Source organism: Corvus hawaiiensis, chromosome 5 (assembly GCF_020740725.1).
Source record: "Corvus hawaiiensis isolate bCorHaw1 chromosome 5, bCorHaw1.pri.cur, whole genome shotgun sequence".
In the NCBI taxonomy this organism is placed as follows: Eukaryota; Metazoa; Chordata; class Aves; order Passeriformes; family Corvidae; genus Corvus; species Corvus hawaiiensis.
Genome location: NC_063217.1, coordinates 19,135,468 through 19,161,165, shown reverse-complemented (window position 1 = coordinate 19,161,165; position 25,698 = coordinate 19,135,468). Strand labels below are relative to the sequence as shown.

The following is a 25,698-nucleotide window of genomic DNA, read 5'->3' as shown; positions in this document are numbered from 1 at the left end:
ATGCCTGCCTGCTGGATCTCTTTTCTCCTCCCTACCACTGCGGGACGCTGTTACATTTGGTGATCCACCACGTGTCCTGCACGCTGCGAGCCAAGCCTCGTTTCTCTAGAGGTGCGCTGTTGTTTCCCCCCTGGACCGGGGTGTCCAATGGGACTGAAAGAAATGGCGAACAGCAGCTTAAAAACTGACACTGTGTTATCTGCCTGGAAAGGTGTTTCCAGTTTAATGGACACCTCCATTTCTGAGAGCTCACTCTGTGAATTATTAGACTGGGGTGCTCTACATGGCATCTCCCCGAATGGAGACACCGCCCTGGATTTTGGGCTGTGCCAAGAACTCGGCTCTGCGCTCTGGCGCGAGTTCCCATCTGGGGATCCGCCAGTGCTAGAATTACTACACACATTGCGGGGTTTGTTTAATCTGCTGATAGACTTTAACTGTGGCAGCAGAGCTGGCTCGCCCGTTTCGGTGGCATGTGGCGGAGACATATCCGAAGGAGACCCCACTGACCTGGCTGTAGGGGCGTGTGGTGGCAGATCCAAAAAACTCCCCCGGCTCCACGGGCAGAGAATGCCCCAGAGCCTGCACCGGGTTGTCCTGTGCTGCCGCAGGAACCCATGCCCCCCGAGAACCCCATGCCAGCAGAGCAACTGGCGGGGGCGTGTGGGCAGCGAGGTGGCGCTCAGCCCGCCTTGCCTTTCGGCTCAGCGACGGTCGCCGCTTTTTCGGCGCCACGTTTCAGTGGGCTTGTGTCTTGTACCCCCACGGCAGTTCCTAGCCCATCTGCGCATGCGCCTGCTACGCCGAGACTGCCCGGATGCGGCTCATCGCCCGCCATAGCAGCAGACTGCTTCACCCAGGCGCAGAGCCGAGCAGTCGACCTTCTAATACGTCACCTGCCTTTGTTGACAGAGCTGCCGAATATAGCACGGCAGCTGGCAGAGCTGCTCAGCTTGCAGAAGCAGCTGTTGCAGCTGCCGGAGACGCCCCGCTGCGCGGGGCTCGCCAGGCCCACACCGCCTGTGAGAGATGCTCCCAACCCCGAACCAGCGGTGGTGGTGGTGGCGGCGGTCGCGGTGTCAGCGACCGGCACTGCGCCAGTGTCCCAGCCGCCAGCGGAGCCGAGACCAGCGAAAGAAGCAGCAGTCGCAGTGACTGTGCCCTGGCTGGCGGCGGCTCCGGGTGCTACCGCGGCACAGGAGACGACAGTGGCTCCGGGCGCGGCCGCAGCATTGCAGACGCTGCAGCAGCCCCAGTGCCAGATCGGTCAAAATCACCCGAGATTGCATCCCCGACAGCGGCTGTAGTTCAAACCCCTGCACAGCCGACTACAGCCTCTGCTGTCACTTCTTCTTCTGGTCGGTCGATTCTTCCCCGCCCACCTCTGTTTGTTCACGGCTCCTCAAAGCTGCTCATACCCAACGATTCATCGTCGGGCAGTGGGGCAGAGGAGGCACTGGCCCTGGGGCGTAAAGCCGCTGTAGCAGGGCGGTGAAAGAAAAGGCTGCTCCAGTCTCGCCCCTGGACCTTCCCGGACTGCACTGTGACAGTGCATCCGACCCACTACAACCACTTCTCGGAGTCGCTTAAGATGCGGGCTCTGGAGGAGGGCGATTGAGATTTATTGGAAACGCTGGGGATGCCAAACAGATTTGAGGATCCTGAGAGTAATGGGAAGCTGCTACGCTGCATCCAAAGGCTGTGCCAGCAGTTCAGGGTGATAGTGACACCCTGAAAGGGGAGACCCAAGCTTTCCCAGTGTATAAGGCTCTGCCAAATTCAGGCCAGCATGATAAGCATGAGATAATTGACTGGAAGGTTGCACAGGATCTGCAATCCAAGGTTGCACAACACGGGCTCGGTTCTGCTGAGGTTATGCAAATGATAAGGGCGATAAACACGGATTTGCTCGCTCCATTTGATATCAGACACTTAGGTCAAATCCTCTTTCAACCTGTACAATGTGCAGTTTTTGAGACTACCTGGAGAAAGCTGGCTGATAAGGCTGCATTAGGGAATATGCAGCTCCCTGCTGAAGACTCTAGATGTGCAGTGGGGACGGATGCTCTTATGGAGACTGGTCCCTTCTCTGGTCCCAATCTCCAGGGTACCTTTCCCTCTAGCGTCCTGCAGCAGGCTCAACAGGTCGGCATGGCGGCCCTGTTGAAAACCATAGAGCTGGCTGCTCCTAGAAAGTGATATACGGAAGTAATTCAGGGATGGTCCGAGTCATATTTCTCTTTCATGGAGAACCTCGCTGCTTCTCTCAAGAAGCAGGTTGAGAATGACGGGTTAAGGCATATGTTGTTAAGGCAGTTAGTGAGAGATAATGCGAACGAGGACTGCAGAAAAATCATAGATTTCAGGAGAACCTGAACTCACAGACATGGTCGAGGCCTGCTCTAAGGTGGGATCTGGGAGCCAGAAAAGGTCTGCTTTGGCTGTGCTTCTGCAGCCTGTTCATGCATCTTCTGGTCGTGAACCAAAGCAACCCAAACACACGAAAAAACGGAAGCGGCCTAAGCCGAGCCAAAAAGAGAACACACCAATCCCCCAGTGCAAGAGGTGTGGCAGGCCAGGGCATTGCTCGGACTATTGTAAATCCATGACTCATGCCGATGGTTGGCCTTTGTCAGGAAACTTCCGCTGGGGTGCAAGAAGGGGGAATTGCCCTCCGATGCAGTTGCTCCCCCAGAGAGTGGCACAGGTACAGGCACAGGCCTACCCAGCCACCCTAGAGACGGCACCCAGGGATCAGACAGCACCCAGGGATCAGACGGGTTTGACATCCACACCGCAGCCGCAGTCGTCTTAGACTCTAGCGGTATTTATAAGGTTCCCTTGGATGCATATGGACCCTTAGCCCAGGGATCCAGTGCAATGCTGGTGGGAAAACCTGACGTTGCTCGTGAAGGAATCCTAGTGCACTCAGGAGTTATTGATGCTGACTTTACATGTCAGATTCATGCCATAGTCTCCATGAAAAAAACCCCTGTCACTATTCCTGAAAAGACCTGCTGTGCTAAATTAGTGCCTTTTAAGTCTTGTGTCCCCAGGATAGAACAACAAATTCACAGAGATAGCGGCAGTGGATCTACGGGACTTCCGCAGGCCTTCTGGACTGCAGATATCTCTGACCAAAGACCACAGATGACATGTACCCTGACCCTGCCGAACGCCCGTCCACCCCGGATTCAGCTTCGAGGTTTGATTGATAGGGGTGCTGATGTAACTATCATCTCCTTCTCTGCGTGGCCTCCCTCATGGCCTTTAGCCCCAGTGGGATCGGCCATCGCAGGATTAGGAGGAACCACACAGAGCTATTTAAGCAAACGGCTTGTGGTGGTGAAGGACTCAGAGGGGCACACAGCTACAATTAGGCCTTATGTTGCTACCACTTCCCTTAACCTTTGGGGACGGGACGTGTTGGCAGCTTGGGGCGTACAGACTGGGACAAATTTTTAATAGGAGTCACTGTGCGTAAGGGCGCACAGTATCCTACAAAGGAGGGATCTGAATGGCAGGTGCTGAAAGGCCATGAGTCAGGCTCTGCTCAGTTAGTTGAATTAAGGGCTGTTACCATGGCTTTTCAACGATTCTCACAGGAGCCTTTGAATTTGATTACTGACTCTGCTTATGTAGCAGATATCACCTAACGCTTAGATTGTTCACTTCTGAAGGAGGTGAACAATGCGGCTCTGTTTTCGCTGTTGCAAACCTTGTGGTCTGCAATTCAGGCTCGAGTGCATCTGTATTACATTCTGCACATTCGAAGCCACACCAATTGACCAGGGTTTCTAACAGAAGGCAATGCCAGGGCTGACATGCTGGCCAACCCTGCGTGGGTAGGGCCTCAGCCCGACAGAATTGCACAAGCCAAGGCATCACACGGTTTCTTCCATCAAAGTGCACGTACCCTGCAGAAGCAGTTCCATTTAACGCCAACCGAGGCGCGCGACATTGTCAGCGCTTGTGCTGACTGTCACGGACTCGCTGCGCCTTTGCCACCAGGGGGCTAAAAGCCTTGCAGCTTTGGCAAATGGATGTAACGCACATCTCCGAATTTGGCTGGTTTAAATACGTGCACGTGTCTATTGACACTTTCTCCTCGGCTATGTGGGCTACTGCTCACACTGGAGAGAAGGGCCGTGATGTCATTGCCCACTAGAAATTGGCTTTCTCAGTCCTGAGCGTGCCAGCTTCTGTGAAAACCGATAATGGTCCTGCCTACGCCTCGGAGAAGACGCGGCAGTTCTTGCACCTATGGGGTGTAGACCATACCTTTGGTATCCCACATTCTCCTATTGGCCAAGCCATTGTCGAATGCGCTCATGGTACCCTGAAGCGTGTTTTGGACAAACAGAAAAGGGGAATGCATGGAGAAACCGCAGAGAACTGACTAGAAAAAGCTTTGTATACAATTAATCACCTTACAGTACCACAAAATTCAAATAATCCTGTTATTCTGAATCATTTTCTCTCATTGCAGTCTTCAGGTGAGACACAACTGCCCCAGGCAAAAGTCTGGGTACGGAATTTACTCACTAACCAGTGGGAAGGCCCTCATGAGCTTATCGTTTGGGGTCGTGGGTATGTTTGCGTTTCCACAGATACTGGGATACGGTGGCTACCTTCAAAATGTGTTTGCCCTGACCTACGGCACCAGAGGCAGAACAGGCAACCTCCAAATGATGGCCAGAACGCCAACCATCCAAATGGCGACCAGAATGTAGATCATCAGCCTAATGACTCTTCTGATGATGACCAGGATGTCAACCATCAGGCAGATGGTCCTTCCACAAGCAGAGACTGAACTTTAAATTTCTTGTTATGGAGTCAGATAGTTAAAGCCATTAAAGCTATATTTAGAATTAATAACTGATGTAAATTTCTATTTAGGATTAAGACCTAGTAGAATTGTTATCTTATAAAACAAAAAGGGGGAATTGTGGATGAAAATATGCTGCTAGCAAGAATTTCTCTTGCTTCTTTCCAGTCCCGTGAGATACTTTTCTCTCTCATGGAAGATAGTAGTAGAGTTCTATAAACTATGAACACCTGCGACCTTGCAAACCTTTGTTTATAGTACAGTAGAAAAATATTTTGACAATGGATGTTTTAGGATTTTAGCCAATCACCCCATGGGGTGGCTGATCCTTTGACCAATTAGACTATGAAGAAAGAAGTCCATAAAAGAGTTGTAAAATAATTAAATCAGGGAATCTTGCTGCACAATGCCTGCCTGCTGGATCTCTCTTCTCCTCCCTATCACTGCAGGACACCGTGATAGATTATAGCCACAACTCCAAAAGCAACAGCTAGTTCCAGGTTGCATGAGAGATCTCAGATGTTACTGCAGTAGGTAACAAGACACATGAACCAATTCTGACTACAGATACTAAACACAGGCCACATACTAAGGAATTTCCATGCTTACAGAGATGGCTTTCCCATTTTGTCAAGGTTTACAAATGGGGTTTAAGGCTTTTTTTTTTTTTTAAGTAGGTTTTTCAAAGTCAAGGAGCATTAGGACCAGCTGTAACTTTTGTTACAAAGCTACACATCCCTTGTCCCCTCTGCAAAAATAATAATAATAAAGCAAGCTTTTGTTCACTATTGCTCTACATCCATCTCCTGTCTTTTCGAGCAGCTCAAGTGGCTGTTTACAAAGGAAGATGCAAATGTGCCATGAAATCCATGTAAGTGGGAGGCAATGGTACCACAGCATGTCCAGGTTGTGGAGCAAAACAGCACCAGCTGGTGAGAGACCAAAGCACACACAGTGTGGCAAACTTTGAAGAGATCAGGCAGAAAAGGTATAGGAAAAAGGTCTGGAAAAGAGATTACACAGGTAAAGAACAGAAAATAAAGTTGCATAAGATTTAAAAAAAAATAGTAATGCCAAATACAAAACAAACAGATATTTAAAAAGAGGCAGCAGTAAATGTTTCTTAGAGACCTCAAGATTTGTATTGCAGAGTGGATTGTGTGCATGCTTGCTGAGAATATAGAAGTTTTTTTGACTACAAAACTATCAGTAAATAATAACTCCCCACAGAAAAACGTTTACTGAGCCTTCAGTTAACATAAGAGATCAGAGATCAAAATGGCAAGTGAGAAACCACCACACCCAGACACCACCAAAATCCTAAAATACTTCTAGATCTAGTACTTCTTATCACCCTTTTGAAAACAGATGCATAAACACGTTACTGACATATTTATTACTACAGAAATCTGGCAGCAAAATAAATTTTAAAAAAGCTTGTCAGAAGGAATCAGCAATGCATTCAGAAGCACTGACCACTGGTGTGTCTGTACAGTGTCATTGTGAAATGTAGAATGTGCACATGGACTTACCCAAGCTACACAGAGCTCCCACTGACTCGAGTTTATCCAAGACTGGACTAGAAAGGTGCACAGAATAGCCTTAGGGAGGCAACTGAAAGACATGCCCCTGTGACATGGGACACATCTGCTACTAAATCAAATTTAGGAACTACTGTGGGCAGGATAGATCAGATTTCCATATGCTCATGGACTAAAACTACTTAGCACAAAGCATAGCAGAACAATTACTTCTAAGCCCTTGATGTGACACCTCTAAGTTAGAAGCAAAAGTTTCCTTGAAGAACAAAAGGCCATGTTTAAGCTGACTGGGCTCTGTTATAACAGCAATTTCTTATTAAGAGTTAACTGCTCTACACAGAAAATATGGCACTTCTGGATGGGCATTTCTGCCCCTCCTGTCCTACAGCTTCAGTGTGCCTTGCAATATGACCATCTGTTGGATGAGAATGATGAACAGCAAGCAGCTTTCAATGAGGTTGTCGGGAAAGGGAAAAACTTAGTCTCTTTCAAAACTGAAAGTGTGTTTCACCAGGGTCTCTCCCAAGCAGTTCAAAACCTTCAGAAGGCCACTTTTTTAAAGTTACTTAAAAATGGTATATTTCAAAACAAGAGGATAAGTTTAGTATTTGAATTTTGCAATGCCAAATAGCAATTTCAAAAGATTTGTTTTTAAAGCACAGAGTGGAAACTTGGTCCTCCTCACAAATAGAAGGTACACTCACTCTTCTGAAGGAAGCTCATGCATTTAGTAGCATTGTGAATTCAAAGAGCTGAGTTTTAAGTCAGTTAAGAATGACAGCTAGTAGGGAAAAAGAAAACATTTTAGATTTCTAAATGCTGTTTCTAGTTTCTTCTGCTTAGCACTACACCATGCCTACAGTAATATATAAATTGCAAGTAACATGTTTATGCTGAGGGCTATGCACGACATACAATGCCGAATCAGAATAAAAAAAACATACTCTCTGTTGAAATTTTTCATTACAAAAAATTCCACATTGAGAAGACAGGCTTTCAGGAACAAATTCACAGAAACTAGGCAGGCTGAGACATGCAAACATTTGACAGATCATGCACTGTGCACACACACATTGCACTGAGGACTAAAGAATTGCATAGATCAAAATGCTGTGTTACCAAGGACAGATGTTATCCAAGGAGCTTTTAAAACTATATATTTAATTAACAGTTGCTAAATTTTGTTGTGTAACAAGCCTTACACTGATTTGGAATCTTAAGTTTTAGTTCTACAGGACATTTTCATACCCATTACTAGAACACAAATGTCTGAGAAGCTAAGAATTAGATTCCAAGTTTTGCTGGTTTTATATACAACTTTATTTTAATCTTTACAACAGTATTTGGGACTGAACAGCTTAGCTACAAAAACCTCAGCTGGTATTTCTTCTTCTCCTCACCTATTAAAAATGGCAAATAGAAAAGCTTTCAAAGCTTAAGCTGGTACCAAACCATGTGCCAGACAAAATAGAGTCAATAAAGGTACTCTAGAACAGTCTTGGCTGAAAAGCAATACAGAATTCCAACTTGATTCAGCTGCTTGAGGAGGTACAGGATCCATCATCTCAGCAGCCTGAAGTCAGATTACTTTCTAACTAGTTAGACGACCTTTCAAATGTATCACCCCCAATCCCAGGGACTGTATTAATAATGTCCCTGCTTATTATAGCAGCCAGGATGAGTTTGAACTTGCTTTTAATATTTTCTGTTTATTCTTGAACACACAATTTCTTTGTGCCATTAAAAAATGTATTTACAGTTCGGTCGCGTCCCTTTACTATTATCAAAACCTATTTCAAGGATCCAGACTTGTCTCGTGTTCTTCAGTTTCATCAGGTAGTTCTTCAGCAGATGCATCACACACATTGTCCTGGCCATCTGCAGACTGATTTGATTCATCAGGTTCCCCAGCTGCAATCTGAGTTGTTTCTTCTTCCTCTTCTTCCTCAACTTCCCCGTCATCCTCTACATCCATCTCAAACACCCTGACATGGCGGAGGTTTGAACTTAGCTATAGAGACAGTAAGAAGTTCCTGTTAATGACTAAACAAGTAAAACACCAATAGCATTTTGTCAGCCACTAGCTTTGAAAATAGCCGTTATCTTTGAAATGGAGGTTTCAGGAGAATTAGCAACTTTTTTATTGCTCTACAGGCTGAGAAGTAAAGCAAGCAGATTGATTACCTTCTGTTAAAGTTTTTCTATCCTGTGCTATTCAACAGGTATGACTGTACCCTGACACCCTCATAGCAGATTATGAGAAAATAATCTGTTTGTCATAAAAAAATGGTAACTTTTAGGTTACCACTTTAGTCAGCATATTTTCTTTAATAGCTGACAGGCTTCTTCAGAGATACTGCACTTACCACACAAGAAACTTTTCTAATGCCATTTACAGAAACATACTGAGCTTTCATATTCTCTAGCACTCTCCACTGATTCTCCAAGAAGACAGTACGTGTGGGTATCTCACCGCTTCGCTCATCCAGCCTGCACATGGCAAAGAAAAAAGCACAAAGCTGGTTCAAAAGACATAACTGCAGTTCTAAGAAAAGCCTCCAGATTCTTATGTCTAAATTTCATCATATGCAACAAGCAGCATCATAATGCTGCTACAGATACTGTAGAGCAGGAGATCCAACTGTAGAGACACAGCATATTCCAACTGAGTTAAAAATATCACAGCAGGTGAGAAGGGAGTTGTGAAGTCTGATCTTCCCATGAGAAACAGCTATGGCAGGAGGATGTGGGTGGCTTTCCTTCAAACCTCTCCTCTGCACAAAGAGGAGTTTCCGAACACAGTCCTGGACACAGTGCCTCCCTTTACACAGAAGTTTGGCCTCCTTGACCTTTCAGATATGCATCACTACCCCGCTCACAGGGACTGTATGAAGACACTCCCTACCTATTACAGCAGCCAGGATTAGTTTGAACCTGCTCTTAATATTTTCTGTTCATTCTTCAATGCACAGTATCTTTGTGGCATAAAAAAATTTAATTTACAGTTCAGTATGGCTCTTTATTTTGCAATAAAAATGCATCTTAAGCAAACCACCAGAAAAGAATGAGAGAAAAGTAAAAGCAAGGGAGACACAACTAAAAGATTGGATTCACTGCCTGAACTACACTGGCCTTTGTGTGTGTTCACTTTCATCAGATGCTCTCCTCTACCTCCGTCAATGCAAACAGCGGTACCAGTTCTGATGTTTTAAGGTTAAGCTGACAATATTTGTAAGGGTGACTACCAGGGAAAGAAGAAGAAATACCTTTGAATTCTTATTACACAGCAGAGATATATGAGCAGATATGCTGAAAACATCCTAAATTGAAGTATTCTGACCAGCAAAGTTAATCTTCTAAAGAAAGGAAGATTTCTGATTCTACAAGGTGTCTTCAGCTGATCCTTGCATTTCATGACACCCCTGCTACACATGTAGCATCAGTATCAAAAAACCCAAAACCAACCTCCCAAAAACCAGAAAACAAACTATTTAGGAAACTTCTGTCTCCCCCATCCTACTCTCCTGGCACGAAGAGAGTTTGTGTCTTTAAAATATTTACACACACACAAAGTATGAGTAACTGTACACAATTCTAATATTTGCTTCATTTGCTTTTCAGTTCTACATTTTCAGATATGCTCAAAGTTTTCAATACCTTTCCATAGAATCCCAGACGAATTTCCTATCTTGGTCCTCATCTGTATATACTGAAGATAAAGGCAGCTGAGCCAAGACTCTCTCCTTCCCCTCTTGTTGCACGCTCTCCTTCAGAACTACAGTTACAGTTTCATCATCATAGAAGTGAGCATCCAAACAACTGTAGCATCTATAGGAAAATAATTTAGAAAGAATCAAGTAATATAAGAGAATGCAGAACTAAAATATTTTAAAGTTGCACAGCCTCATGTTAAAAAGTATTCAGTACTTAACAATGAGCTTTATTGTAAATAATAAAACAGGTCAGTTGTGCAGCTATGACACTGAATGATAGCCATAACCTGGCAGACTCCTGTATCATGCTGGAAAAATTATTCTGAAAAGGGAAAAGAAAGCAAGGCACAAAAAAACTTACTAGCAATCTTCACATTTCAGATCAAACATAAGAAACAGTAAACATAAACACCAAAGAAAATTTAGAAATACAGCTGAAGGTACTGAGGGCAAACCATATCTGGCCTTTCTACATGAAAAGGACAAGTTTAGTCTATCATATGCCTTGTAAGATGGCTATATTCAGGCCTATCAAGTCTTATCTTACTTAAAGAACATCACAGAGATAAACAATACTTGTTTCCAGCCAGCTTTGTCTCTTGCACATGCGTTAAAGCTTCAGTTTTCAACTGGAAAACTAAAATTTACTTGACCTTGAGATGAAGCGCAAAGTAAGATTCTCACGACCCTGCAGCTTCACGCACCTGTGCCATTTCTTACAACCTGATTCACCCAGGTGAGTTAACTTCAAAGTCAACTTAATGCAAAAAAACCACTAGGAAATATGATCTTTAATTCAGCAATCTGGAAGAAAAATCAAATATACTGACCTGGAGTCTGAGCTCTCATTTATACTGCTGTTCAAGAAGTTTCCAAACTCTACTGCAAGAATCCCATTACTGACAGACCTAGAACAACAGAGTTCATTATCTCAGTGACAAAATCTTTTCCCTTCACAGAGAATCCAAGATCTCTAATGGCAACTGTGGTACAAGATGGTGTAAGCCTATCTAAGCTTAGCACAATACATGGCTACATGCCAAAATTGTGATTGGCAGATGGAACCTTTTAAATTCTTCTGCTCCTCAGAAAAATGGGACTAATGGAGTCAAATGGAAAACTACATCTGGCTTATGGGATACAGTTCTTTGCTGAACTCCTGGCTCAATTGTCCTAGTCTCATGTTCATTATGTTACTCGTTACTCCACAGCAAAAGAGGTTAGATTGTTTTGGGTATCAATGAAGGAGGAACTAGAAGTCACCACAGGGCAGTAATTCTGTCATCAGCAGCTGTCAACTGGAAACACAAAAGATAGTTTCACCATGTGCTTTTCTTAGCAGTAAAATTGCTTTGCAAATTCCCATCCCATCACAGTTCATTGTCTCCTCAAATTAAATGACACAAATTATAAAAATCAGTATTTTACAGAGAGGAGGAGTTTTTGTTGTTTTTAAACCCAGCTCATTTCAGCCATCCCACTGATAGAATGCAGCTTGAACAGCTGTATCAGTACAACCATGCTGTGACAAATCACACAGAGGACACAGAAACTCTGAAGGTACGCAGATCCACACCCCAAAGAGATGCATTCTACTTCATGCACCTGTGAGTGCAGTCCCCATATTTCTAAAAGTATTAAATTACTGACTGCAACTCCTTAATCAAAGAATACTATTTAAAGTAAGACAAAGCAACACTGGAAGTGGGATTCTCTGTAATTCTGCACAAATAAGTAATTCTGTGAGCAGCAATCTAAATGAGTGTGATTTTTTCCTTATCCTAAAACCATCTTGGGTCTTGAAATTAGATTTTCTGAGTCTAATACAACACAAACTTCTGCTGCAGGTTCCTGCTGCATTTCTTAATGTACTCCTCATTTTCTCTAGTATCCAAGAAAGACTGTATTCATGGTGCTCATTCCTTATTTTTACAGTTAGATTTAAATTGTAACTGTCTCTGTACAAACGTGGCAAAGCTCACACATCACTTTTTCCCTCTTTTTGTCTTACCTGGAAGTGTCAGTATGTCTCCTCAAAATGTGTATTTTAGAAATAGAATTTTCTAACATGGTGAAGAGAACATAATGTAAATTAGACGTTTTGTCATTCCACCTGCAATGTGGGGGAAGAAATGAAAATTTAGATCAAGTTTTAGTAACTGGTAAACAACAAGGAACAAGGAACAGCAGCATACTTACAGAAATGGTAATTTAAATAACTGAGGTGTGCAATCTTCACTGCAAAGGAAAGACAAAACAGTTTATAAAATGCTACTCATGCATGAGTTTTAGTTGCACATTTCTTTGGTTGCTTTTAGTAAAGAAATACCTTTGAGAAATCTTGTAGAGAGACATGCAGGCTGCTTGATGCACTGACTTCCCAATTACATCCTAACAAATGCAATAAAAATAACCCATAAAATACAGGCAATTATTCATAATTATACATGTTTTTAAGATAAAAAAACCCCAACCAACCAACCAACAACCTCTGAGTACATCTGAAAGAAAAATCCACCAATATTTATCCTGGAATAAACGTCCCTAATGCAAACACTATTGTCACTTCATACTCTTGTTTCATGTTTCTTCATATTAGACTGATGTATTACCAAGTAACACAGTTATCTGGCACACAGCACACACACACACACACGTAATTAACATTAAAACCAGATCCCAATAATGTGGCAACAGAATATGTTAAACAAAAAAATCCCCCGCTATGCTTTGCCTAAGCAAAGGCTTGACACATCCCAGCAGTGGTGAAATTGGACTATACCCAAGTTGTAGGCACTCAAAGGCAAAGATTAAAGTTTCAGGCCTCGCTAAGCGTGACTGCTACCTTCAGCTGACCACTATCCCTAAAAGAAAGTTATCATTTATAAAAACTGAACTTACTGCTGGCTTTTGTAAACACTGATCAATGATGCCTTCCATTTGCCTTTTGACAAAATGCAGTGATTTCTCAGGATAGTAGGGAAACAGAAGTGGACTTTCTGTAAACAGATAAAGTTAATTTTAAAAATGCTTGTATCTCTATAAAAACATATTACACCATTATAATCACTAAAACTAGATTTTCTGAAGACTATTTTCCAAACAAAAATGCCACCATTTCCCCCCTTTTTATTGAATTAAATAGGCAGAAAAAGGCAACTGTGGTAAATTCTATTACACGACAGCTTATGCTGTCAAGGTTTTACAATCTCTGGTTTCTAAAGTTAAAGTAGAATAATTTTCACCATCTGCTCATTATAGTCTCTTAGTTCTTTTTCACCACTAATTAACAAAATAGACTCAGTGAAAGAGAACAAGCTAGGACACTTCCCCCAGGTATAACCTAAGCGTAACTATTACTTTCTTGAACTGGAATTAAGATATCCTAAAACAGACATCTTATGGGATTCCTTCCAAGCCAACACTTCTGAGACTGGTACAGAAAAGATGGGGAACTCCCAATATCCAGAAAATGGTAATTAACTGGGTAAGCAGCTACATAAACCCTCTGCAAAATAACAAGGCCCATTTATTTTATTCTACTAAGACGAAGACCAATGAGTAACACAACAGAAGTAACTCATAAGCATGAAAAAAGATTACTCTTCTTTATTTGTTACATTCTACATATAGCTTGCACTCACTTCTTTTTTTAACGAAAGCACTTTACCTTTAAGATGAGTACTATCCTTCAGAAAGTTAAACCACTGGTTTCCCTCTGTATTAGGTGGTGATACGAGGTCATCATCTTCATCTTTCAAGTACTAGAAAAGAAACACAAGTTTTTAAGACTGCAGTTTAAGAATAGGGAACATTAGAATTCACCTTCACTATTGCCCCTAGTAAGTATATTAAACATTTCTTGTTAAATTAACATGCCATAGCCTTGAAACTAAATATTCCACTCCATCCAGAAACAGTAAGAAAAATCAACAATTGTTTAAGATCACATGGTGATATTTCCCTAAGAAACTGATTTTTAAACCAAGTCTGATCACAAATGTTTTGAAATCCAGTGTTAAATGTCACAAAGACAACAAATATACCAGTTTTACTGAAGCTGGCTTTTACAGTTTTACTACAGCCGCAAAATGTTTTTGTCTTTTCCTAAAAATACAGTATGTGCAAGGTGAAGCTACAAGGCATGGTTTTAAACCTTCATTTTCCTAATACTAAGGGGAAACAATTAGAAGACTCTCTTTCACCATTACTGGTATATGAAACACAGAGCAAATGGGCCAGGGAAGAAAAATGGACACAGCTTTAAAAACTTCTCTATCAAAGGATTTTCTCATTTGTATTTTTTGCATTTATTCCTTAGCTCTTTACCTGGCCAACTCTTTCCACATTGAAGTATTTTCCCTTACGATTGTAAAGTTCTGGTGCCTAAAAAAATAATGCAAACAAATCCATTATTTAAACACAAAGTTAACGAGAAGTAGTGAACAAAAAGATGATCAAATTATTGTATTCTAACATTTTTCAGACTCAGCTCTTGTCAGCAAAAATACAGTCAAATTATATACTTGGAAAACCAGTATCACTTACCTCATTGAAGTGCTCCGTAAGAAAATCAGCAACAAATGTGATATCTTTTTGAGTCATCTAAAAGGAAAAAAAACCGGTGACAAAAGCAAAGGGTAAGAAATACCTTTCAATGAGCACAGAACACACATTGTATAGGCTGCACAAGCACAGCTTCCTCAGCCTGTGCTCATAGGGCAAATGCTCCAGCGTCCAATCTCCTTGGGAGTGCTCTGCTGAACTCATCAGAGACCATTCTTGTTTGTCTTGTACAGGATGGCCCCAAACTGGAAATGCAACCTGACAAGTGCTAAATACGGACAGTAACTACTTCCCTTGAACTCCTGGCCATGCTCTTATTACTACAGCCCTGGTCACCCCTGCCCACCTTTATCAGGGCACACTGCTGGCTCATGCCCAGCTTGCATCCAGTGATTCCTACATCATCATGGCAGAGCTGACATCTTCCCGGCCACATGGGCGCCAGCTGTGCAGTCACAGGGGGTTAAACCACCCCACAACAGAACCTTGCATTTTGTCCTTGATGAACTGCAGGAGGTCCCTACCTCTCCATTCCTCTGGCCTGTCTATTTCTGGAAGGTATCTCTGCCCTGAAGTGAGGGCAGTGTGACGGTGGCTGCAAAGCCAACACAGGTATTATTATATTATGGTATTATTATATTATTATATATTCCCTCTCCTCTACTGGGGCATTGATAAAGATATTAAAATCTCACTCTGGTTAACTTCGTCACTTAGGGCACATAAAGGGCTGCTATACAGCGGCCTTACATACACAGTGTACTAAATACAGTAGTGTTAACAAGGAAAACAGAAAAAGTAATTCATGCACGACAGCATGTTAGTATGAATGTGCAGGCATCAACTTTCTCAAAAAAATGACACAGACACTATCCTTTAAGTTCCGGAACAAAAAGAAACCTTTAATTCTGCTTTCAAGTTGAGCAGAATATAGAGGATATCACCATTTATCAGAAGATATTACTATTACCTTGTTCAGCTCTGGAAGCACATGGTCTTCTGACATCCTCAACATGGCTGAGGGGAAAAATGATATTCTTATTGCATTAATACTGTTTTCCTAATATTCTTCGTTTTTCATGTCTATGTAATAAGCCACTACTGTTAGAAAAGATTAATTCATCCAAAGCAAAAGAGCCTGGAATGAAGAATTACAAATGGAGACTGAAATTAAGTCTCACTAGACCCACTAGCTTACATTACAAATTTTGAAGAATTTGTATCTTTAATCTTTTCCAACTGCATTCTACCCTGTATGAGACTGAGACAAAATTATTATGGAAAGGGCTCATAAGAATTTGTTCATGTCCATAATAAGAGTACTAAAATGGATATATGTAAAATACATTAAAACTGTCATGCTCAGAATAATGTGTTTTAAGAGAATTGCACAGGAGTAATTTTAAATCAGCAAGGCTTGGATAAAGTTCTCTGTTTAGTTTGAAACCAAACACAGTGAACATAGCATTATGACAGAGAACTCTGACAGTTGTGCTTTCTGCAATTTTCTAAATTAGAACTATTATATTCCTGCTAGTAAGTGCTAACACTGCATATCTGGGGCTTTTACACTATCTGGTATCACTTAGGTTTTGTAAAGTAGTTTTAAAATGATCAAATAGAAATTATAAACTTGTTCATGAACACTTTATAAAAACAAGCAGCCTAAAATACAGCATTCCGCACTTCCTTTCAACGTTTTCTCTGCAGCTACCCAGACACAACTGAAGGTGGCTACTAAGTGCATCTGGACATTCAGAGACTGTTTCCATCTGTGCAGAACCTTACACGTAACTAGGCTGTCACAGAAGAAAACAGCAAGTAACAGAGTAAAAGAGAATCAGGCTATACTTCAAACTAAGTCTAAAAAAAGTCCTTTATTTTTTCTCCAAATCAAGACCAGAAAATTGATCATGAATCAGAAAACAGTTTGGAGCAGCATTACAGGTCAAGTATATACAATATCCACTCTACATACACTAATTTTAATTGAGAACTACCAAATTTATATTCTGTGTTTAATATTATAATTACTCTTGCCTCATCAACTATATCCCTTTACATGTCCAGAAATTTTCTATGATAGAAAAAAAATAGATGGTTATAACTAAGATTGGCCTAATTACTTGCCTGCATTTCAATGCTTACAGGATAAAACAGATACTGGATGATTACTATGTTACCAATCTTACCAACATATAGCCATCGAAAAAATGCCTTGAAGTTTTTCATACTACTGTCGATAACTCTAAACAAGAAACAAGAAAAGAAATTACAAAATCTGAATGTCACAAGCTGCTCCAGGCTTAAGTGCCATCTTTACCACAGAAAGGTCTGCAAGCACTACCGGTTTTTTCAAAATGCCCAGTGCAACATTTCAAATAAGACTGTTCTTGCGGTGTGAGTCTGACATGCAGTGAGACAAGATGAAAGCTCACCACCAAAAGAGGAGTCTTGCTCCCCCAACCTTCTCTATTCCCAGACACATCCATCTCCTTCAACACAAGACTGAATAGAAATGTTTTTTAAACTCTCCAGACTTTATACTTACTGAAGCAGCTCATTCGCCTTCAGGATGAAAGAACCAACAGCAGTAATAGCCTCTGTAAAAAACGCTAACCATTATTATTAAGCTTTCAAAAGTGAAATCAAAGCAGGTAGGTAGCACACACACTACTGTACCGTCAATTCCAGACGCGTCTAATCCCAGAGACTCATATTTTTGTTTCCATAAAGCCATTCCTTTCAATTCACTCAAGTGGTATAACAGTGCCTCAGAGCCACTAGGAAGGCAGAGTTAAAAAGTGTAATATTTTATTCACCCTCTGGAAAATCAGTGCTCTGCTGCTTACTACATTTTTATCATTTAATGCACAAAGTGCAAAGTTTTACAAGGTAGTCTGACATGTACAAGAGGTAAGGTATTGCTTCAGAGAAAAGCAAATATTGTCCCAATGATTTTAACCACCACATAAAGTTAGCATGAATGTTTTGCATAGATCCTATAAAACACACCAGGCAGCAATTTACAGGTGATGTGTCATGGAGATTGTTCAAAATACATCAATAGTTCTCTACTATGCAAAAGTAAAATAAGACATTTTGCCATGATCACAGTCTCCAAAGCAGCACACCTACATAGAAAGCACCACCAACACAGCATATTATTTGCCATTTAAACTATAATTTCTTGGAAATTCTGTGACTTACCTCTGCAAATGACTTATAACCAACTTCTGTATACTGGAATAGGAAGACTCTATGGACTGACCAAGTTTTTTTAAACCCTGTTAACAAAGAAATACAATTATATAATAATGTTCATTAACATAGAAATGATTAAAAGATATTGGAATAGATTCGTTTAGTATGTTTAAAAAATATTAACATACCTTTACTGTCAGTTGGTTCATTAGTAATGCCTGAAGTTCCAGACTGAAGAAGGTGGGGAAGAGAACCAAATAGGCATTTAATTTGTGTTTCAACATCAAGTGCAAAGGCATGCTCAGATAAAACAACAGTAACTACCTTGCTTTGCCCCATAACAACAGCTGCATAAACTCATCCTGAACAGAAGTGGTTGTATTCTTTTCCTGTCAGTCAAAATGATTGAAATAGATTGGTGAAGAGGTTAAATCCAGGCTACCAAATTATCTCACAAACACTTCATTTAGAGTATTTCAGAGAACCCACCCATATTCTTGAATGTTGAAATCAGACTACTGATCACTGAAAATTTTCTGATCACTGAGAATTTTTAGTATTTCGAGTTATTTTCAATTGCATTACCCAATAAAAATTGTAAGCAGTTTGCCATCAGCAAGAATCTATTTTAAAAAATAAATTACATTACATTATTCATTAACTTCTGTCCATGGTCAATGAACACAAAATTCAAGCAAATCCAAGAGCATCTTAAACATGGATAATTATATGTGCTCTATTGAACTAGGTTGTAAGTGTTATTACTCAACAATTACAGTAATCAGTTTATCAATGACTTAAGTACAAAGAGCCCAATCTTAAACAGAAAGCAACTGATCAACAGCTGGGCAAGCTGTTGATTTTTTAAAAATTCAGAATAAATAAAGTATCACATGCAATCATGCTTGATTGTACACAGGTACCTTCAGCATCAGAGCACTTGACACAATAGATTTCAGGCTGTCTCCAAACTTAGAGACTTTTCTCTGGAGGCATCATGCTTAAACATTAAGATATGCAGTAGACTAACAAGAACAACAGAACTTCTGCAAAAAGTGTTTTTCCAAAAGGATGGTTAATCCTACAGTACCTGTACAAACTTTGTTAGTCGTGAGTCCATCTGCATCAGTATTTCTTCCCATGCTTCACACATGCATGTCAATGACAACTTTATATACTGTAATACAGAAACTGCCATTATTACTATTTCCTTTCTCCCCTTTGACAACACGTTCAAAAACTGGATGTTACAATACAAAAGGAAGATATACTGTAGATCTTAACATAAAAATTATTATCAAATTCCAGGTTGGAGCTCTACATTTACTTAAAACTAACTCAAGCTTCTTACTAGAAAACATTTATTTCTTTTGCATTAGAATGTCAAACCTGCAAGAACCACAAGACTAAAAGGATGGTGTAACACATCACATCTGTACCTGTAACAGAGTTGAAATGTGAGTAAACTTCCGGGCCATTCGAGTCACCTCAGGTAAGTAACTTGATAATAGACTAGTGTCCAACTATAACAAATGAAACAAGCAACAGTTAACACATGATTTGTCTTGTAACAATATATAGATTACAGAAATTAAAAGACAGATTGGAAGGACCCACAGAAAATCTCTCAGTTCTCATTTCCTTAAGGTTGATTTTAAGAGGAAAATACATTTAATTCAAAGAAGCAATAACTATTTTTAATACATCTATAAAAACCCCTGATAAGATTCCACATTTTGGAGTTCTAACAGTAATAGTTTTAAGGATGACTGTTCTGGATAGACAGGATAATTGAAAGCATTGCTGTTATGCCTTTGTGTGCAGAATGAAGAAAATCCGAATCATTGTAACTGTAATTGAATAAATTAATGTTATTCTAAAAGTAGTGTTTTAAAAGAAAGCCTCAGATCACCAGTGTCAGTCTCATCAGTGAAACTGCATGTTAACATCATAAATTCAAAAGCTAAACTGGGGTGAATTTCAGAAAGGCTGGAACTGGTAATTTGTGTTTTCTCTGCAAATAATGGGAAAGCAATAAAGCTACCAGATGTAATTTAAAAAGCAGTTTTACTTTTAAAAAACATTTTAAAATTAGTTTACTTGCCTGAAAATACGTTATCTCTGCTTCGCTGTCTGAAGAGCTTTGTATCTCTGTAATAACTGACAGTGATTTCAAATCACTAGACAAACATAGTCCACGACAAGAACCTGCCGCCTGAAGGATTCCAGTTTACAAGTTAATAAAACATTTCATTTCCTGTAAGATATATTTACTGCTCTAACACACTGACATATAAAGATGACTGTGTTCAATGACATGTAAAAACAACGTGTAATTGTCAGCTACTGCTAAGGAACAAACCTGCTCTTTTTATTGTGTATTAACATTGAACTTTGAAACAAGATGTTAAATTTCCCAGTTCAATTTCTTTCCATCAATGACCAACAACCTAATCCCTCAGTTCCTTTAAAATTCAGCAGTCCACTTTCATTTACGTGTAAGCATATGTATATTTTGACTCAATTCAGCTGCAGTTGGGTATATTATGAAGAAAAAATATGGAAAGGAACTAAACGTACCCCAGTTACTGTAGCAATCTTGAACATTCCATAAGCATAAATCTCAATAAATCCTGAGCTGCCACCAAGGACAAGAGCATTAAGTCTATAAAAATAGAAGAATGTGTTAATAAGCATACTGAAAGAAATTTGAATGCAGAGATATCCTTCTTAATACTTAAATTCCATCCCTTTAATAATGTTCCTCTAAAGAATCACTGCACAAAAAGAAATACTGTGCTATCTTCCATGATCCAAGAAATTTAAAAGCGAACAAACAAATTAGCTTGGACTTTATTGATAAAACCGGCCTCTAACATTTACATTAAGAGTATCAATTACTACATTAACTGAGAGAATAGGGAAAAAATAGCACAGTTTAGTCACAGAGTTCTTTTTCACTCAAAGTAACGAGTTTCTAGCAACAGTCCCCTTATAGGCTGCAAGCATTCTTACAAGCTACTTTGAGTTTATCCTGACTATATGCAGAGGAAGTTTGTCACAGTCACTCAGTGGCACTCCTCAGCAAAACCTCAAAGGCAATAACAGCCACAGAAGTAACAACAGCATCAGAAACAGAAACCCAGTTCAAAGAATAGAGTCTGGGACAGACAGGTCTGCATTTTGCTCACTTATTAACACTAATGTGCTACACTGGTTTGGGAAAACGCCTACAAATACTAGAAAATTAACTGCAACTTCTGCCTGTTACATACCTAAATAAATATTCATTGAAGCAGAATGTTTCTGTTAAAGCCAACACAGAACTTAGCAAAACAATATCTTAAAAACTTTTGGTTTGATTGAGCAGATGAAGGGAGCAGAAAATTCACAAAGCTCCTACACCACAGACAGCTTGCTCTCTCTCAAGCAAGGAAATCCTATTGTAAGAAGACCTATCAAGTTTTAAAAAGGAGAAACTGGTGATAGAGATGCAAATTTGAATTAAGGAGGTTCTCAGTGGTGAGACAGTAAGGAACAGTGAAATGGAAAAAACAAGGCACAGACATTAAGTGCCCTCCTCAAAAAAGCAGCACAAGGCACTGCACAAAGCCAGTCTCAGTCTGCTAAATTACACTTCCACCAGCTGCTCTTCAAATGTTTCCTAATAACAGATGTTTATTTTAAAGTAACATGAATACAGCTAGTTTCAGAGCTACTTTTAAGTTTAGATTTGTCACACTCATACAAACCCCCAGGAATTCTCTGTATAGAACAAGCATCCACAAATGTCTCCAAGACCATCTTAACTAACACATAAATCAGCCTTCAAATGCACTGCAAGAAATCTTCTAAGAAAAAGAAGATATGACACCAACAGCAGTTGCTCATGAAGGGCCTAAAGTGCCTTATAAACCCTCTACACTGAGGGGAAAAGGTGTAAACTGATGGAAACTTTAATACATGCTTTGAACTTTATCTTTGTACAGAAAAAAAAGACATTCCATGTAATTTCTCTGAGACTTTAAGAACAATTATGAATAACTTAAAAGTAAACTCGCTTATCCATTATTTTATACTTTTAGAAAAGCATCCAAACAAAAAACTTCAACCAACAGCAACCCACAGACAGAATTTACCTGACATCACCCAGAAGCTTCATAATCTCATCTGACTTTTCTTCACTGAAAATACAAAACATGTGATTAGGGCTTATGTAGCCTGTCTCAATACCAGAAAACAAAATAAAACAAAAAAATAGAGAGTTACAATATGACAGTTTCTTACCTGAAAATTTTTGCAGTGGTACTGTAACTGAAAACAAAATAATTACTCTCAGTAACAATGATCAGACATCTGTAGGGCATTAAAGACAAATAACCAAAAATAATGACAACAAATGAAAAATGGTATCTTCTCAAGCTGACTAGTATAACACTTACTTTTTTGGTAGTGCTGGTAATTTAGGCAAAAGGAGGTTTGATTCATCCTCAGCATTGTAAAAGGAAGTGAGAAGACTGAAAAAGAAGTAATACTGTCTTTAGTACCCAAGCTGTAAAAATGAGAAGAGACTTTCTTTTTAATTCCAAAGTTAGAGCATATATTCAATATATTATGTAAATGGGAATTAGAAATATCAGAGGATAGTCCTTTATGGGACCTTTAATAATTTATCAAGTGATCAAATTAATAAAAGAACTGAAAATCTTTTATTTCCAGTGAATAAAGTTTGTATCTGCTGGCTCAGACATTTGTCACCAAATCCTTCATTACCTGTAATGCAGTTCTGGTCAGAGGCTTTCTGTTTAAACTCTTTCCAAACCTGCAGTACAACTTACCCACACCTCAGAACAGCTAAAGACACATTGCAGTGAGAGGAAGATCAAAGAACAACACCTAATGTCACATCTTAGATATGTCAGAAGGATGAGATTCCCAGTAAGAAGCTAAGCCTATCCCCACCAGGAGAAGAATGTTAGAGTGATTTAAGACAGTTATTTTCTTGCTATTTTAAGACTGATGCTTACTGGAGGTGAGGGGGGAAATCCTCAAGTCGGGAGCTTACACCACCTGCCTCCTTTAAATGAATGTTTTATTTAATTATGTTGTTGCACTGTCATAAGGTGCATATCAGAGGTTTCTTTAAGACAACAGAAACAGGGACCATGATGTCCTCCAGCTCACAAGTGCTGCTGAGAATTGTTCAAACACACAGAGTTCATGGTCACTAGGGATAATCTGACTTCCTGAATAACAGAATTGCCAATGGAATTGGATGTAGCACCAAAGACACAACACGAAAGATGTGAACGCCAAAATAAAGATCTTGAAAATGCAGAAGAAAGATTTAAATATAACACTTATTCTGATTAACAAAATAGATGAACATAACATTATTATAATTAGTTTAATAAATTGATTGGTGTTGAAGCAAACTGGATCAGAAGACAGGCTGTACATGCTTACACTAGTCTAAGCAGCTCTTAAGAGGGAGAAGCACAAGATCATGCTGAAATCTGATGTATAACCTAAAGAACAAGACTAAGGTACCAGCACTCAAAATAACCATATGAAAAGTGTCTATTCTAAAAAAAGGAAAATTTTAGCCAAGTGGCAAAAAACCCCACAGCTATGGAATATTGTATTATTTTATGTGACTGCTTGTAACATTCCAAGTATAAACTGTCAGTAAGGTGGCACTACATAGCCTGTGATTTACTCCGTCAGACTCACCTGCTCTCCTCAGTTACTTCCATCCAATGCATATATGTAATAGATAAGTCCACAGAGAAGGAGTGCAAGCTTTCAGGTTTTTCTACATCACACAGAATAATCCGCTTGGTATCAGCAAGGCCAAAAGCCAAAACTAGAGAAAGACAAGTGAAATGTATAAATAACCAAGGTGCAAAACTGTATTTTACACTGACCTAGAAAACAATGTGCCTTCAAAGCCAACTACTGGACACTTTTCTTTGTCTGTTTACAGTCCTTCCAAACTCTCATTTGAAATCTACTTACTGTAGTGAAAGTCTGAACTCCTGTCATGTTTTAGGTGATAAATTTAAGGCAAAGGCCTGATTTCACAAGTATTTACCTACACGTTGAACTGAACATGCTTCTAACACTTCTAACAATAGTTCTGATAAAGTAGAGGTTTCCAATTTTGTAAACTTGAGTACAATATTGTATATAAAGACTTTCCACCAGAAAGGTTTGGGTTTTATTGCAACAAAACACAAATTAGGAGTTGCTGAGCAACTTCTGCGTCACTTTCTTCCTTTCTTCATCCATAATAGCAAACAGCAGGCAGAGGCTTCTGTACTTACTTCCTTGTAATCACAGGTACTCAGCTTAAAAAGAAGTTTCTTACACTCTTCAGATGATATCATAAAACAATATAGGTAATTTTTATCCACATGTCATGGAAGATTATTCCCATTCTCCCACCTCTAGTAAATTAAAAATTAACTGATTTCTGGCATAAGTTTATTAAGCTACTAAATTCAACATTATTTCTGTTAATAAGGAAAAGACTTTTTTTTTCTTCTCTGGTCTATAACTAGAGCAATTTTAGCCTATGATATTTCACCCATGATAAGCAAGCTAAATTCTTCAATCAATCCTGATCAGACAGCTTCTTCCTCTCCAGATAAACTTTGTAGTTCATACAAAATATCCTGCTTAGTTAGGAGGCTGAAATTTTGCTATAACCGGAAAAGCAGCACTTGGGATAAAAACCTGGCTTACAAATCTTTCTTGCAATTGCATTCAACGGTGTTAATTTCTCTATTACTGTGAATGAACCTATATAAAATTAAGCCGCCCTTCTCTTCAAACACACTTTACTTGAAAATTTCCTTCACAGATGAGAGGTATCATCATTCATGATTTCCCATGGGACTTTATTGCACCATATCACCTCATATACTTGACATTACTTTTGCCATCTGGTCTCCAAGCAAGAGCAGTCACTTCTTTTCCTGTATTTTCATTTGGAGGCAAACTCCACACTCGTTGGAAGTTTGCAAGCCGATGAAGTAAAACCTACAAAGCAAATGCATTAAAGGCAAACTTAAACCACATTCTCGCACTAATAAAAGTGTGTAAATCAGTCCAAGATGCACGGAGTTTTTTACCAGTTTTAAACGCCTGTGTCTTAAACACCACCTACTCCTCTAGCAGATGATTCACTCCTATATTCTTTTAGAAGGCAGCATACAGTTTACAGCAATACAGAGAAATAAGCTGAACCTTGCATAAGAATACAAGCGCCTAATCAACAGGGGTTACCCATCACCTCTCTAGTAGACACCCCGAAAGCACAAGTCTTGTCTTCACGTATGATCACATACTGCAGTTCCGGGGGAAAAAGTACTCAAAAGTAGATTTAATTTAAATAGGAACTTTCATGCACTTTAAAATCCCACAAACACAAGCAACGAGAGCATCAAACGTGAATTTGCTCGGAAATTAGAATGCAAAAGGTGAAGGGACAGTAAGTATTAAGAAGCTTGATTCTAAAAAATTGCTATTCCTAAATGCTTGGCCAGGCGTACAAGAAACATGCCCCAAGTAACAGCAAAGGCATCTCGGCCTGCAGGGAGAGGCAGCGCCCGTCCCTCCCGTGCTCCTTCCCCGGCCTCCGCACTCACCTCCCCCGCTCTGTTGGCCAGGGCGATGAGGTCCCTTTTGGGGGACCAGGACATGAACACGACCTCCTGTGGCAGCTGCTTCTCGCCCACCTGCCTGAAGGCGGGCATGGCTGCGGTGCTTCCCGCCGCGACCCGCCGGGCCTCTGCTCCCGCTTCCGGGGGCGGTGCTTCCCGCCGCGGCAAGGAGCGGGGCA

The 25,698-nt window shown here is 40.2% G+C and overlaps 1 protein-coding gene across 2 annotated transcripts; it reads right to left on the bottom strand.

Annotated features, from left to right (window-relative positions):
- Window positions 1–7,665: 7,665 nt before the first annotated feature.
- ANAPC4 (anaphase promoting complex subunit 4) lies at window positions 7,666–25,686 on the bottom strand. Of its 2 annotated transcripts, XM_048303303.1 has the most exons (28): window positions 25,505–25,686; window positions 24,791–24,896; window positions 23,586–23,718; window positions 22,295–22,369; window positions 22,140–22,166; window positions 21,992–22,036; window positions 20,433–20,517; window positions 19,957–20,067; window positions 19,292–19,375; window positions 18,943–19,029; window positions 18,177–18,241; window positions 18,041–18,083; window positions 17,859–17,935; window positions 17,331–17,431; window positions 17,200–17,251; window positions 16,841–16,896; window positions 15,619–15,665; window positions 14,631–14,687; window positions 14,412–14,468; window positions 13,753–13,846; window positions 12,984–13,081; window positions 12,412–12,473; window positions 12,282–12,320; window positions 12,094–12,195; window positions 10,913–10,990; window positions 10,027–10,197; window positions 8,736–8,859; window positions 7,666–8,380 (listed from the first exon to the last, which is right to left on the bottom strand). In XM_048303303.1, exons 1-28 carry the CDS (start codon window positions 25,610–25,612, stop codon window positions 8,165–8,167), a joined length of 2,400 nt encoding a protein of 799 aa, XP_048159260.1. In that variant the 5' UTR covers window positions 25,613–25,686; the 3' UTR covers window positions 7,666–8,164. The 2 variants fall into 2 exon arrangements, with proteins under 2 accessions (XP_048159260.1, XP_048159261.1); XM_048303304.1 differs by lacking the exon at window positions 8,736–8,859 and having other exon boundaries at window positions 8,297–8,380.
- Window positions 25,687–25,698: the final 12 nt, after the last annotated feature.

Bases quoted from the DNA above. Each gene is read 5' to 3' on its own strand.
- ANAPC4 (XM_048303303.1), bottom strand. From the start codon at position 25,612: ATGCCCGCCTTCAGGCAGGTGGGCGAGAAGCAGCTGCCACAGGAGGTC. The intron at 13,082-13,752 runs GTAAAGTGCTTT...ATCTGTTTACAG, and splicing joins GGATAGTACTCATCTTAAAG to AAAGTCCACTTCTGTTTCCC. The intron at 12,474-12,983 runs GTAAGTTCAGTT...TGCATTTGTTAG, and splicing joins AGTGTTTACAAAAGCCAGCA to GATGTAATTGGGAAGTCAGT.